General features: G+C 49.8%; 1 protein-coding gene across 1 annotated transcript in view; it reads right to left on the reverse strand.

The window, feature by feature from the left end:
* The window catches only part of WSCD1 (WSC domain containing 1), a 47,572-nt gene extending 40,574 nt beyond the window's left edge, over nt 1–6,998 (reverse strand). Inside the window, exon 1 of the mRNA XM_006899780.1 lies at nt 6,399–6,998. Within this exon, the coding sequence (XP_006899842.1) occupies nt 6,399–6,825 (427 nt within the window). The 5' untranslated portion in view covers nt 6,826–6,998. The remainder of the gene's footprint in view (nt 1–6,398) is intronic.
* Nucleotides 6,999–14,591: the final 7,593 nt, after the last annotated feature.

Here is a 14,591-nt window from a genome sequence, read left to right on the forward strand (position 1 = left end):
AATTATCCCAGTCACTGAATCAATCCACCTCATAGAGGGCCTTCCTCTCCTGCGCTGTCCCTCCACCCTCCCAAGCATGATGTCCCTCTCCAAGGATAGCTTTTGTGTCTGGAAGTGGTGGGGGGAACTCCCCCAAAAGAACAAACTTACTTGCTATCAAATTTTTATCACGAAATCTGTACAGCTTGTCTTAGCAACAAGACTTAAGGCTTCAGAGGGGCAGAAACCACATCCTCCCCCTATCTGGTGACCTTCCTGCCTCCTAGTGACTCACTGGGGTCAGGCAAAGACTGTCAATGTCAACAACTGCCTGTCAACAGTGCCTTACAGCTCCTAAAACCATACTGATAAGCTCTGAGCATTCAGGGTGGAAGCCAACCAACCCACCAACTTATCAACTAACCCACTAACTAATCCACTAACCCACCCACCCTCCATCCATTGCCAAGTTACGGCCACTTCACAGCAAACCGAGGTGTAGCAGGGCAGAACTGGGTTCCGTAGTGTTCCCTTCCTTTTTCATTGTTGTAGAATTAGCTAGAACACAGTTACTGGTCAAGTCAACATTTCAGATGTACAATTTAGGGACATATCAGCACCACGGGGTTTATAACTGCTGGTTCTGTCAAGGGGAGGTTTTGGGTATTTTTAGGACGCTGGACAGGTTCTGGTGGAGCTTCTAGATGAAGAGAGACTAGCAACAAAGGCCTGGCTATCTACTTCTGAAAATCAGCCAATGAAAATACAAATCAGGACCCGCAAACGATCATGGGGTTGGTGCCAGCCTGGGCAGCGTTTCATTCCAGGGTGTACAGAATTGCCACGGGTCAGGCGTTGACCTGACAGCTGCCAGCCACAACTGAAGAGTGCCCTCCAGGTGCCCAGGCTCCTTCCAGCTTCTCTCTTTACGTGCAACTCAGCACCACTGAGGTGCAAAAGGGCAGCTGCAGAAAGCCTTCACCCAGGTCAGGGAGAATTAATTTTTCCTTTTCAGACTGCCTGCTTAGTAAAGAGAAACAATGGTGATATTTGAGAAATGTCTGCTGTGTTACTCAGCAAAAAAGAAATTCCATTACAGGTTTCAATTAAACACCCAAAACACAAGCTCAGGGGTTGTTAAACATTTATCACTGTACATGGGGAAATTAACCAAAAGGTTCTGAAAATGCCTGAGCTCCAGATCCTTGAAGGCTAAGACAATGATGTACACATTTTGGGAGAAGTGGGGCTGGAAACAGTCTTTGGAAAAAAGACAAGCTTAGGTTTAAATCTCAGTTCTACTCGTCTGGCCGTGGGATTTGGCAGGTGCTGCTTCTCCCTGAGCCTCAGCCTACCCATCTGTAACATGGAGACATAATGTCAATTTCATAGACCTCAGAAAGAAGTCTATAACACAAAGATTTAGTCCAAGGCTTAGAGTATAGTAAATACTCAGTACTAAACATTAATCGTAAGTATTTTAAAACTGTTGTTGCTGAAAGGTGCCATTAACTATGACTCACAGCAACCCGATGTACAACAAACCAACACCTTGCCCTATCCCGTGCTATCCTCATGACCTCCACAATGCTCGAGCCCTTTGTCGCAGTCACTGTGTCAGTCTATCTTGTTGAGGGTCATCTTCTCTTTTCCTGACCCTCTAATTTTCCAAGCATGAGGTCTATTTCCAAGGAGTTGGCATTTCCTTACAACTTGCTCAAAGTATGTGATACAGAGTCTAAGGAGCACCCTAGATGCAAATCCTCCAAGAGAGACTTGTTTGTTTTTCTGGCAGTCCATGGAATATTCAATACTCTTTGTCAACACCACAATTCAAAGGCATCAGTCCTTCTCTGGACTTCCTTATTCACTGTCCCAACTTTCACGTATATATGAAGCAACTGAAAATGCCAGGGCTTGGCAAAGGCACACCTTAGTCTTTAAACTGACATCCTTGCTCATTAGTGCCTTACACGACTTAAAAATTACTTTACTGAGACTCAATCTCATCATCATCATTAATGTGGTGATTACATCTCTTCCAGAGGCCCTGGGTAGCATAAATGCTTTAGCACTTGGCTACTAATCTAAAAGAAAAAGGTTCAGGTTTACCCAGAGGTGTCTCAGAAGAAAGCTTGTAGAGCTAATTCTCAGAATGTCAAGCATGGAACTCGATGGAGTACAGTGTCACACTGACACACATGGGGTTGCTGGTAGCCAGTCTACTCAAGAGCCTCCGGTGAGTTTTAGGTTGTGTTTTAATACCACTTACATCTTAAGGCTGTTTGAACATTAAATCAAACGAGGTAACAGATGCAGAGTGACACAGAACAATGCTTGACACATGACAGATGTTCCAATAAATACCAGTGATTATTATTCTAATCCTGTCCTCTAACATAGGACCTAGTATGCGGGTGAATCAGTGAGCTATTAGGGAAATGAACACATTAGGAGTTAACAAAGGAGTTTAAAGCACTAAATGGTCAGGGATTCTGAAAAACAAGGAGAGGCTATCCAGGAACCAGCTGGCTCTTTGATAGCACTGACCAATCGGGACAAGATGCTGACCCCTGGCTGCCCCTCGGTCCATTTGCAGAAAGGACCTCAGCTATGGCTATGGTGGCCCCTCACTGGTGAACAGGAGGTGAGTCCCCTTTTCTCCCCAGGAAAATAATAGATGGCTTTTCTAACTCCCTGACAGAGGCAAGAATGTGCAGAAAAGAACGAACTTCTGAGGGATTCGAAAGGACACATTCGTAGGCGGGTTTATTGCTTTCAGCTGAAGTGGAGGCGATGTATTATTGTCTGTGACTCCGCATCTGTTCATTTGCACATCAAAATGGACATGCCGTGCGGCTATTAACGATGGCTTTGGAGATATTGGAATGTCTTTGGAAATTACTATCAATAAAAAACAAACTGGCTATGGAGAAGTTACTATTTTTCCCCTAGTAAACTTACTGACATTTTATTCCATTATGAATGTTGTCCAAGGTATAATGAAATGCTCGGTGATTGATGGAGCTCCTGCAGCTTCCGCGGCTTCAGGAGCCCCTTTCAGGAGGATGGCAGGCTGCCCGGCCGCAAAGAGAAGCCGGCTTTGTCTGCAGCCCGCAGCTGCGCCCAGGGCTGAGCCTCGGGCTACTCCCCACCTGGAAGGATAGTGTGGGGCTGTGTGGGCCCACAGAGCCCCAGCAGGGAAAGGGGGCGGCAAGGGGGTCTCCAGTCAGGTTATCTCTCTGCCCCTCCCTGCTTTGGTTTTAAAATTCTGCAAGGAGAGCAAAGTCTTTCTTAAATCTTTGGGGGGGGGGGCACCATTCAAGACATTTAACCTATGGGGTACACCGGCTGCTCAGGACGACCCCCTGCAGCAGCAAGTCATAAACTTGTGCTTTCCAGGTAACAAACCCTTTATCAGCCGCTGTCTCTCCCATGCCAATCAAACTACCCTGTGCGTTTGAATTCTTGTATCAGGAGTTAAGAGAGCAGCCTCAACTGGGAGCTCCGGTGGCGTCGTGGGGAAGGAGTTGCCAACTCAAAGACAAGGGTTCAAATCCACCAGCTACTGTGCAGGAGAAAGCTGGACAATTTCCTCCTGCACGATTCACAGAGGCGGAAAACCCACTGGAAGGCTGGCTATAAGCTGGTTCTGACTCGGTATCAGTAAGTAGCAGGATGAGAGGCTCAACTTCTTCATTTATAAAACGAAAATGAATCTACCTTAGTGTCACCCAGAGGGAGCTGAGAGTCTAGCTCAATGGCTGAGGCTCCCCTCTAGCGGATTTGATTCCCCCAGTGGCTGGCTCTACGCGACAAAGAGGGCCAATTCCTTCCCTTGTGATTTACAGCCTCAGGAACCCAACTCAAAGGCAGCTAGGAGTCTGTTCCAACTCAGTGGCAATGAGGATGAGTTTCTGAGCAAGACCTTTCAGGTGCCGAGAAAGTGGGTTGGCTACTTTTTATTCAATAACAACAGGGTCCATTTATGGAAAGCCAAATGACACACCAGGCCCTCAGCCTCAGAGGTTTGAAAACGGAAGTTTTCATCAGGATCACCTATTGCTGTTAATGGTGCCATCAAGCCGACCACAACCCATAGCGACCTTGTGTTGTCCTGAGCCAACCACACCGTCTCTGACACACCTGACCTCACTGCCAGTCACTGTGTCAATCCATCTCATCAGGGCCTTCCTCTTCTGCACTGACCCTCTACCCTTCCAAGCATGATGTCCTTCTCCAAGGACTGATCCCTCCTGGAAACATGCCCACAGTATGTGACATGGAGTTTCAAAATCCTTGCTGCCAAGGAGCAGACTGGTTTCACCCTCTCCAGGACAGACCTATTTGTTCCCTTGGCTTTCCATGGTATGTATGTTCAAGTACACTTCTCCAGCACTACAACTCAGAGGAATCAATTCTTTTTCTACTATCTTTCGTCACTGTCCAGCTCTCAGATGCATAGCAAGCAGCTGAGAAGACCATGGCTTGGATCAGGCGCACCTTGGTCTCTAGGCTGACACTGTTGCTCTTGAGAACTCTGGAGAGATCCCTGACAGCAGCTTTCCCCAGAGCAATTAATCTTTTGATTTCTTGACTGCTCTTTATCTATCATGATACTGCTTATTGGCCCAGTGGTGAGAATCTTTGTTTCCCTGATGCTGAGATGTAACCCATGGTGAAGGCTTTAACCTTCTGCAGCAAACCTTCAATTCTTCTTCAGTCTCAGCAAGTAAAGCAGTATCATCTGCATAACTTAAGTTGATGATGAGTATTCCTCCAGTCCTGATGCCACATTCTACTTTGGATAATGATCTGGTAAGAAATTAAGCTGCAATCCTGAAGGCACGCAGTTTGAATCAACTAGCTGCTCTGCGGAAGGATGGACAACCTCCTCCCGTGTAATTAACTGTCCCTGAAAATCTGCCAGTGGGTGAGCTATGAGTTGGTTCTGACTCGACAGTACACAATAACAACACGCACTGAAAAGGTATGGAGAAAGAACACTCCTTTCTTGATTTTGAACCATGCAGTGCTGGCTCCCTTGCTCTGTTTGGATTATAGCTTCTTGGTCTAGGTATAGGTTTAACATGAGCACAATCAGATGTTCTGGGATTCCCATTCTTCTCAATGTTGGCCACAATTTGTTGTGATCCACACAGTCAAATGTCTTTGCATAGTCAATAAAACACAAATAGACATCCTTCTAGTACTCTCTGCTTTCAATCGTGATCCATCTAACATCAGCAATATTTCTAGAGCCACAGCCTCTTCTAAATCCCGCTTGTATTTTTATCTACTTCTGTCAACATTCTGTGGATGTATGCTTCCAGTCATTTTGGATAATCTTCAGCAAGACTTTGCTTGCATGTGATATTAGGGACATTGTTAGATAATTTCCACATTTTATAGGAGCATCTTATTTTTGCAAGCACCTAGATGAAGGCTAACCTTAACTTTGTATCACCCAGGGGGCACATAAAACTGAAGCCTGCACTCATCTGGCAAGGCAGCGGCCTCTGCCAACACTGGGACTTTAAAAACTGGTTCATTTGCATTTCCACCCTAGATATTCCAAAGCAGAACCTATCTTTTTTTTTAAATGCTAATTTATTTACAAAATTCAAATGCATTGTTTTTCCGCACCAGATCTTTCCCATTTCCCTCACCCTGCTAGCCATCAAACTGTACGACCCCATGATTGATCCCCCCATCCCCATACATCCTCACCCATCTGTTTCCACCTCCCCACTTGGAGCTCACACTCATTCAGAACCTATCTTTTTAACAAGATCCCCCATATGGTAATGCATATATAAGGTTCACAAAGGATCTTGTTAAAATGTAGGTTCTGACTTGGTAAACCTGGAGGTGGAAATGCAACTTTTCAGCAGGGAGATTAGTGAGCTCAAGTGGACCATTGCAAAGCCCTGTGAACAGAGCACTGACTTTACTCGAGAACTCCTCATTCAGTAGTTTTTTGAGGAAAGGCAGAATTTGCTCTAGCAACCATTTCCCAGGGGATACTGAGGCTGGTGGTCTGGGACCCACTTTATACCACCCCACTTCTCCCCCCACAATAACCTGGCAGTAGACAGTCAAGTCTCCAGTAGGTCTTGAGATGGAAAGTTCAAGTCTAAAGTCACACAAGCTGGTGGCTAAGCAGGGATTCCAGGTGAGGTCTACCTAAACCCACAGAGTGACCTGCTAGTACATCTGCCCGCAGCCCCGGGGAATTCCAGCTGTGAGTGCACAGAATCCCAAAGGACTTCACAGGCAGGCCCTCCAGGCCTCCCCAGGGGATGCAGGGAGCCCTGTGACAGCCATGGGCCTGCAGAAAGGGGACACCATGCCTGTGACATGCCTGACACCCATCAGGGCTCACCAATACCCAAGGCGAACTAGGATTGAATACTTACCTTGGCTCCGAGAGGCTGGCCTGGGGGCCTCAGGGCCCGGGGCAGGTGGTCCCTGGGCGTCACTCATGAAGTGATGGAACCAGCGCCGCCGCAGCTGACGCAGCTCGGAGTTGCGGCTCCGCAGCCAGCGGGGGCCAGGCCGAGGCCGGGCCAGGGGGCTCTGCAGCACGTCCACACCGAGCAGCAGCTCCGGGCTGACGTGAGGGTCCTGCAGGGCTCTGCTGTCCAGAAGGCCCACGCCGAGCGCCACGGCGGCCACGGGCAAGGTCTGCAGGGAGCTGGGCGCCCGGGGGCCCTGTGGGAGGGCCACTCGGGCCCGCTGCAGCAGTAGCAGGCTTCCCGTCATCAAGTAGGCGGCTGTGAGGAAGAAGAGCAGGAACTGTGTTCGGCGGAGAAACTTCTGCAGTCGGAAGAAAGGTTTGGCCATGCCCCTGAGCACAGGGCTCCAGGCTGGAGCCTGGGGACGGCTCCTAGCACCCGGGTGGGAGGGAGGCCAGGACCCCCAGAGATGTCATCCCTTCATCCTGGCTCCTGGCCCCAGTTGGCACCCCACTCCCCGTTTTCAGCAGGTGTTCAGAGGGCACCATCACTTTTCTCCAGCAACTGGTGGGCTCCACTGCTCCATCCCAGTGTCATGGAGTTCACCATCCCTGAGTGCCACCAGTCCTGGTCAGAAATCTGCAAAGTCAGAGAGAGAATGCTTAGCTGAAATGAGAGGCTCCATGGCCCCAAGTGTTATAAGGTCAGAGAAGCTCTGTCCTCTGTGCCCCAGGGACCAATGACGTAGGAGCATGGGACTAAGAGATGGGTTCCAACCTGTGACTGTGTGATACTAGGTGTTTAGCCTGCAGGCCCTCAGCTTCCTTATCTGTATAATGGGTATAATACTTCTTTATGCAAATATAAAGGACATCTTAATAATAACAACTTGCTCACTCACTGCTGTTGGACTGGAACCAACTCATAGCTGACTCTCCCTGGTGGGTTTTCAGAGGCTGTGAGCTGCACCAGATTGCCCACCTCTTTTCTGTAGAGCATCTGGTGGATTTGAACTCTTGCCTTTTGGTTGGCAGTGCAACCCCAGCCACCACACTAGGCCACCAGAGCTCCCAGTAACTAGAGACTACCAAGTGGATGTTGACTCCTGTTGACTCCAAGTATGTCAGAGTAGAAATGTGTTCCACAGAGTTTTCAGAGGCTTTTTTTTTTTTCAGAAGTGGATCACCAGGCCTTTCTGCTGAGGTGCTTTTAGAGGTACTTGAACTCTCAGTTTTTCAGTTAGCAGCCAAACAATATAACCATTTGAACCATTCAGGTGAAGGAGGTACAGCAAGTTTTTACTGAGCCCTTACTGTGTGTCAGGCACTAAGCTAAGCATTTTACACATTAGCAAATTGTACTCGCACACTAATTCAAGGCGGCAAATCGCATAACATCTCCATTTCACAGCTGAGAAGACTAAGGCAGAGGGAGGGGAGCAACTCCCCCACAATTACACAGCTGGTAGAGAAGGACTGAGGTTTGCTCACAGACATTCTGTATTCAGAGCCCATATTCTCTACAAACGCAGGACCCCAACCTGTCCAGAGACACCACCACAGCAGGCGAACCTTACCCAGCTTCGACTCCCGGCCAATGAACCTCAAGCAAACCCTATCTGTGGATTTGTGAGAGCTGCCAGGCTGCTGAGTAAGCTTCAGCAAAGCTTCCAGGCCAAGACGGGCTAGAAGCAAACCCGCCACGGGAGCTCTGAAGGTCAGCCCAGGGAAGCCCAGGGGATCACAAGGCTCTCACTTGCAACCAATTGTAAAAGACGGTTCAGGTCCCGCAGATGCCCCGCTCCCTTGTGCCTGGAGTCGCTGTGAGCTGGCTGCTGACTCGCCAGCAATTAATCAGAAATTCAGGGCATGTGTATGCAGCAGGTGCTCAATACATGTGCATTCCATAACTTCTGGGAGGTGCACTGGGATTTGGGACTATTTTGAATGAGCTTCTGTGGAGGCTGCTCGGCTTTAACTTGGGTCTTTAACCTGGTGGCGGAGTGGAGTTTGCATAACCTTCCAAAGCTACTGAATGCAACAGGCCACAGACAAAGGCAGAAGAAAGCAAGTATCAGGCGGTGCCCCTGGCAGACAGGGTGAGGCACCCAGGGAGGAGAGGGATTCTGGGGTGGCCTTCCAGGGTTGTCCCCAAGCACCCAGGACACTCTCAGGCTGGGGGTCAGTTCCCATTGGCGGCCCTACTGAAGTGTGCTGTCAGGGTCCTGCAGCTGCCAAGACCCAGGCTGCTGTGTAAGAATCCTCTGAGCACAAGGGCAGGCTTGTCCCAGGAAGAAAGGCTCCTGGGAGCGTGACTAAGCCGCTGCCTGGAACTAATGTGGCCCCGGGACCCCCGCCAGGCCCTGCAGCTGCTCAATGGCCGCTCTGTGTGCAGGGGACAAGCGGCCGGGTGTGAGAGGAAAGACAATGTTTGAGCTCTTGTGGCCTGGCACTGCAGGCCCTGAGGGAGGCCAGGGGCTGGGGCAAAGCCCCAAAGGGGCTCAAGCCAGCGTGACCCTTCCAGATAAAATACCAGGGCCGCCAGGTTCTCAACCCTTCAGGGAGGGTACAGGACTGTGAATTCCGGGGCACACTGTTCCTCTAGGCAGCGGGTGGGAGTGGCTGGCAAATGAAAGTTGAACTAAACTGAGTCAAGAAGCCATTTACAAAGCAGGTCTCTGGAGCTTTGCCTCTGCTCTCTAAGCCGGTACATGCTGGGCCCACCCCAGCCAGCATTGTCAGATTTGTAAAACTGTAGAGAAAATCCCAAGAAATCCTGCCTGATCTGTCTGCCTCCAGCCTGGGCCCCTCCAATCCATCCGCCTAGAGGCTTCAAGGTGATCCTCCTCGTGTACAACGCTGATCAGGGTGCTCCCCTGCGTAAAATCCTTCTCAACAGTCTTCTGTGATTCTGACATAAACTCTCAGATCCTCCAGAAAGACACACAGAGCCTCTCTCATGATCCAGCCCAGCCAGCTCCATCTTTTACCAATCCTTTTCCCTCACTTTCCTTTCCCATCCCTGTCTCTTAGTATGTCTGTCTCTCTCACAGAACAATCTTCTCAGTAATCGCAGCACACTTGCCCCAGTGCCTTTGCATATGCTGCCTTTTATGCCTTTTCCTCCTCCCCTCCTCCTTCACCTAGTAAATCCCTGTTGTATTTCAGCCCTGATGCCATGTCCTTCAAGCAGCTTGCCTGACCACCATCTGCCCACACTGATACTAACCTCAGCTCTCTCTATCCTGGGGCAATTACAATTGTCTTTACCTGTCAATCACCCCCCACCGGTCTGTGGATGGCTGAAATGAGAGGCCAAATTCTATTCATTTCTGGAACTCCAACCCCCAGTATAAGAATGAATGCAGTGTAGATGCTCAGTGATTTTTTTCTTATTTTTTATTCTAAGTTCTAGAAATGAATGAGAGGCATGCACGCATGACCCAACTGGCAAATCTTGATAGGGGAAACCTGATCCCATTCCTCCTTGTTCTTGAAAGGGGTCTGGAGACAAGGCAAACTCAAAACACCTCTGATCCAGAACTGACAGACCTCACCCAGAAATGAGGTAAAGATCAGTGAGGCCCCTTCGCAAGCCCTGCCAACTATCCAACAGCAGAGCCTGATGGAGCAGACATGGCTCTGACATGCGGACGTTAACAAGAACACCATGTGCGCCTGCCTAGGCTGAGACTCTAAGAAGAGAGGTTTCCAGGGCTCTTTGCAAAGGGGTTCTAGTTAGAAGGTTGTGATTCTCAGTGAAAAATCCTAGAAGACAAACAGTAAAAGGGGCTTAGGGTAAAGCCTTCTGCTATACAAAGAACATGTCTGCTGAGCTAGGGTCAAGGGATGGAAAACAGAACAACAGTTTAAAATCTGGGAAGCAGCATGTAGTGTGAGTTGCATGTTTTATTTCTATGCAGAGTTTAGAAACAAGACACAAGCCGTGATGGTGGGGGGAGTTGTTGAGGCCAGTCCACTAGGATTCAATGGACCAGGCCCCCAAAGGCCCTCCGGAAGACCCTCCCAGTGGGGCTTCCCTGTCTGCAGGGCAGGGCAGTGAGCAGAGAGACTGAGGATTGCCACTTTGAGCCAATGTTCCACATCTCTATTAAGCAGGCTGCCACTGGAGGCTTTTAAAACCGCAAAGCTGATTGCCAGTCTTCAGCCCTCACAGGAGGACACCCCAATAGGCTTGGGGGGATCTGTGTGCCCAATGCATTGGCAATTCCCTTCCTAGGGCTTGGCCCTGGGCATCCTCGATATATCACCACAATCACCTGCCCTCTCTAATGCCATGCGCACCCTTCCCCTAGGCCAGGAACCCTTTGTTTCTATCTTGTCCATAGACCCACTAGCGCAGATGCTGCTGAGCAATGAACCTGAAGAGGCAATGACCCTGAACGAGGCCCGGGGCAGGGGAAAGACCAGAGAGCGTGCGTACCAGGGCCCACATGCAAGCCAGGGGTGTCCCATAGCAGAATTGGCCAACTCGGGGGGACCACCTAATCACTGTCTGAATGTGCTGGGCCCAGGAGGCCAAGAGCTGTGCACACTACCTCAAAACCAGAAGGGCTTCCATTCCTCTTTGGCCAAATCAACGCCTGAGGCCGAGCCTCCGTTTTCTCATCTGTTCAATGGGGGTAAATGAGCACTGCTGCAGGGACCATTCAAGGAGCAGATGTAAAGTCTCCCTGTCAACCTGCAGACTGAGGGCAGGCCTGTAACAGCCATGCCTTTGGGGAGAACAGTCTCCAGGAGCACCCCATTTCTTCTAGGCCGTCCTACTTCCTGGGGTGGTACAGTACTTCATTCCTGCTTGAAGCCAACCTCTACACTAACACTGCATACCAACAAACAACTCAACTCACTGCCATGGAACCGACTCACAGCAGACCCTCCAATAGCTCTTCAGTCTGTAAACTGCATGAGAAGATACTCCCTCGGTTTCTTCCACAGAGTCACTGGTGGATTCGAACCACCTGAGAAGTGTTGCCTTTGGGCTAGCAGTGCAACCCCCTCGGGGCCACACCACCAGCGCTCTGGGCTGCTCGTAGCAGTTGAATTTTCAATATCATCATTTATTAAGCTCTTGCAGTGCTAATCGGTGGGTGACTCTGGGTTATACATTTGACATGTCTCTCTCATTTACTCTTTACATGCCTCCCCAAGGCAGATGTGGGGATGTTAGGGCTCGGCCAGCACTCACCCCTGAACCACCCGATCCCACCCTGGCGCCAAGCTTCCTGCCTCTCCGAACCAGCCCCAGCTTCTCGGGCAGCAAGATTTATTCTTAAAAGGAGTTTAGCGTGCCTCTGTCAGCACCTTTCTGAAAACACGCCAGGCCCAAGCTTCCGGAGACACTGCTGCACAGGGATTCTCTACAGTCAGAGTTTCTGGATGCTGTGCTGTGGGTAAGTGCTGGTCTCCTGGGGTAGGCTGGAGGTGGCCTCAGGGCCCACCCTCCTGGAAGCCGGGATCTTTTCTGCCAAAGCTTGCATCCCGTGGAACCTTCCACTCTACAGCATTCAATGTGCTTCAGGCGCGAAGCTGGTGAGCTCCCTCTGCCTGGGGCTGGGGCCTTCTGAGAGTGGAGAAAGCAATGCCAAGGCAGAGCTCAGGTTAGATACTGTCCTTTTCAGTGGTGCCTTAGTAGCCCTAAAGTTCCCCAAAATGAGATTAAGGCTTCGGGAGGAGTGCCCTGAGTTTTCTCACAGTACTGGCAGAACAATGGACTATTGTAGTCTCTGGGAGGTGGCAGTCCAAGGCAGGTGGGGACTCAGAAATCCTTTCTTTGTTCCATTGCTATCAAAGCCCCAGGAACAGTAGCTGGAGGCAGCCAGGAGAGAGTTGGGCTGGGTAGATGGCACCTCGCCTTCAGCAGGTAGGCTCCCCAGACACTGAGCAAATGAGGGTGCAGAGAGGAGAGGAGGCAGTTCCTGGGCTGAACAAAGCAGAAGAGCTGGCTCCACGTGACCAAAGGGCCTTAGACCAGTGTGCCTCATGGTCCCTGGCTGGAGGGACCGCTGAGGTGGCAATGTCTCCAGGCGCCCCAGAAACACCTGGGTCACTATGACCACTGCAGCAAAGGCAGCAGGTCTCTCCAGATGCAGAATCTTAGCAAGGTGGGAGCTCCAAAGACAAAGCGACGGGCCCAGCACACTGCTCTACAGACTAGAGGAGATAGAACGCATGGTCCCAGCCCCAGTGGCCCAGCCAGGGGCTAGGTAGTCCTGGGGATGGGGAGGGGCCGTGATCTCAGCCTCAAGAGCTTAATGAAGCCAAATGAACGAGTCCCCATCTTGCTTGGGGTTCTGGATTACCCTCCCCGGCCTCCCCACTCCTCCGCTCCCTGCCTCTGCTCAAGTCAGCAGCTGCCACCTGCATCCTACCCCACCTCCAGGAGGGAAGGAGCTCTGGTGGTTTAGTGGTAAGGCACTGCAGTGCCAACTCAAAGACACATGGTTTGAATCCACTAGCAGCTCCACTGGTGAAAGATGAGTAATCTCCTCCCATACATTTTACTACGTCTCAAAACCTGCTGTAGGGTCAGCTATGAGTTGATTCCAATGGACCTCCCCATGGGAGAAGACAGGTCCCTTCTTGGATCCTACATGTAAGCTTCCTAACACAATGGGCTAATACTAAATATACTCAGCGGCAGCTCAGCGGGACTGGGACAACCGAGTGCAAGTTCCTTAGCCTGGCACCCAGTGGATGTCCTTGATCGAGAACCCCAGAACTCTCCCCAGCTCCACCCTCCCTATATTCCAGAGGATCCCCTGGCTAGGCTAAGCTATCACATGTCTCTCCAGCATGTTCGACAATCAGCAGGAATGCCTGTGCCCCAACTCACCACTCTGACATATTTCTCGGTCATTTATGGCTCAGCGTCAATGCCACCTCTTCCAAGAAGCCTTCCAGATTGCTGGTGCTGCCCCCTCCCCCAGCACCAAGATAATGAGGGTGTTTTCTGCCATGAATTGTGCCTAAGAGATCTGTTCTGCCTTGAGTTAAGGGTGCTTACTAATGGGTCTGCTCTTCCTACTAGACTTCCTTCAAAAAGACTATTAAGGCTTCTGCCCACTTCTGGAGACACAGGGAAAGGCCCCAGGAATCTATGCCCACAAGCCGTCCTCCAGGACTCAGGGTCATATTATCCTAATCCTGGACACACACACACACACACACACACACACACACACACACACCCCAGCCACTGCCCCCCCCCCACGCTTCTGGGTCTTGGAGGCTGAGAAAGGGAGCATGTTGTTGTAAAGTCCCATTGAGTTAACCACAACTCATAATGACCCTAAGAACAACAGACAGAACTATTCCGGGCCATCCTTCTAACCTCTGGGATGCCCAAGCCCATTGCTGCAGTCACTGGGTCAATCTGTCTCATTGATGGGTCTTCCTTTCTTTCTTTGACCCTCTGCTTTTAGTAGTATGATGTCTTTTTTTTCCAAGGTCTGGCCCCTCCTGACAACATGCTCAACTTATGTAAGGTGAAGTTTCACCAACCTTGCCTCTAGGAACACCCTTCTTGCACTTTCTACAAAACAGATTTGTCTGTTCTCTTCGCAGTCCAGGAGGTATATAATACTCTGCCAATACCACAGTTCAAAGGCATCAGCTCTTCTTCATCTGTCTTCCTTTTTCATTGTCCAACGAAATATATCTGATGTAAAGGAAACGGTATTGGGAAGGGAGCACAGGAAACTCTAGACGTGCTGGGTTTGCATGTGGGAATATGATCTTGAGAAAGAGATGGGATTTCTGTCTTTAAGGAACAAATCTTTTGAACTTCTGAACTTAGAACTTAAGACAAAGTGTTCCCCAAACATTACTACATTTTTATATATCACACACATCAGAAATCTCAAGCTACCTTCACTTACGATTATGTATGCTGAATAAACACTGGAACAAATGGATGATCACCCCACAAACCTGCACAGTCAAAACCATTATCCATCCCATTTTATAGATGCAGAAACTGAGGTTACAAAGAGGGCCGATTAACTTGACCAAAGACAAACGGCTATTGCTAGACTGAACTGAATGAAACTTTCTGACTCTAGGTTTGTGGTCCTATCAACCATATGCCATGGCCTTTATCTGTTCAGCCCTAGAGATGGAGCTCCTTCACTTG

This window comes from Elephantulus edwardii, unplaced genomic scaffold (genome assembly GCF_000299155.1).
Source record: "Elephantulus edwardii isolate Elephantulus edwardi_28Jun2011 unplaced genomic scaffold, EleEdw1.0 scaffold00267, whole genome shotgun sequence".
NCBI classification, from domain to species: domain Eukaryota; kingdom Metazoa; phylum Chordata; class Mammalia; order Macroscelidea; family Macroscelididae; genus Elephantulus; species Elephantulus edwardii.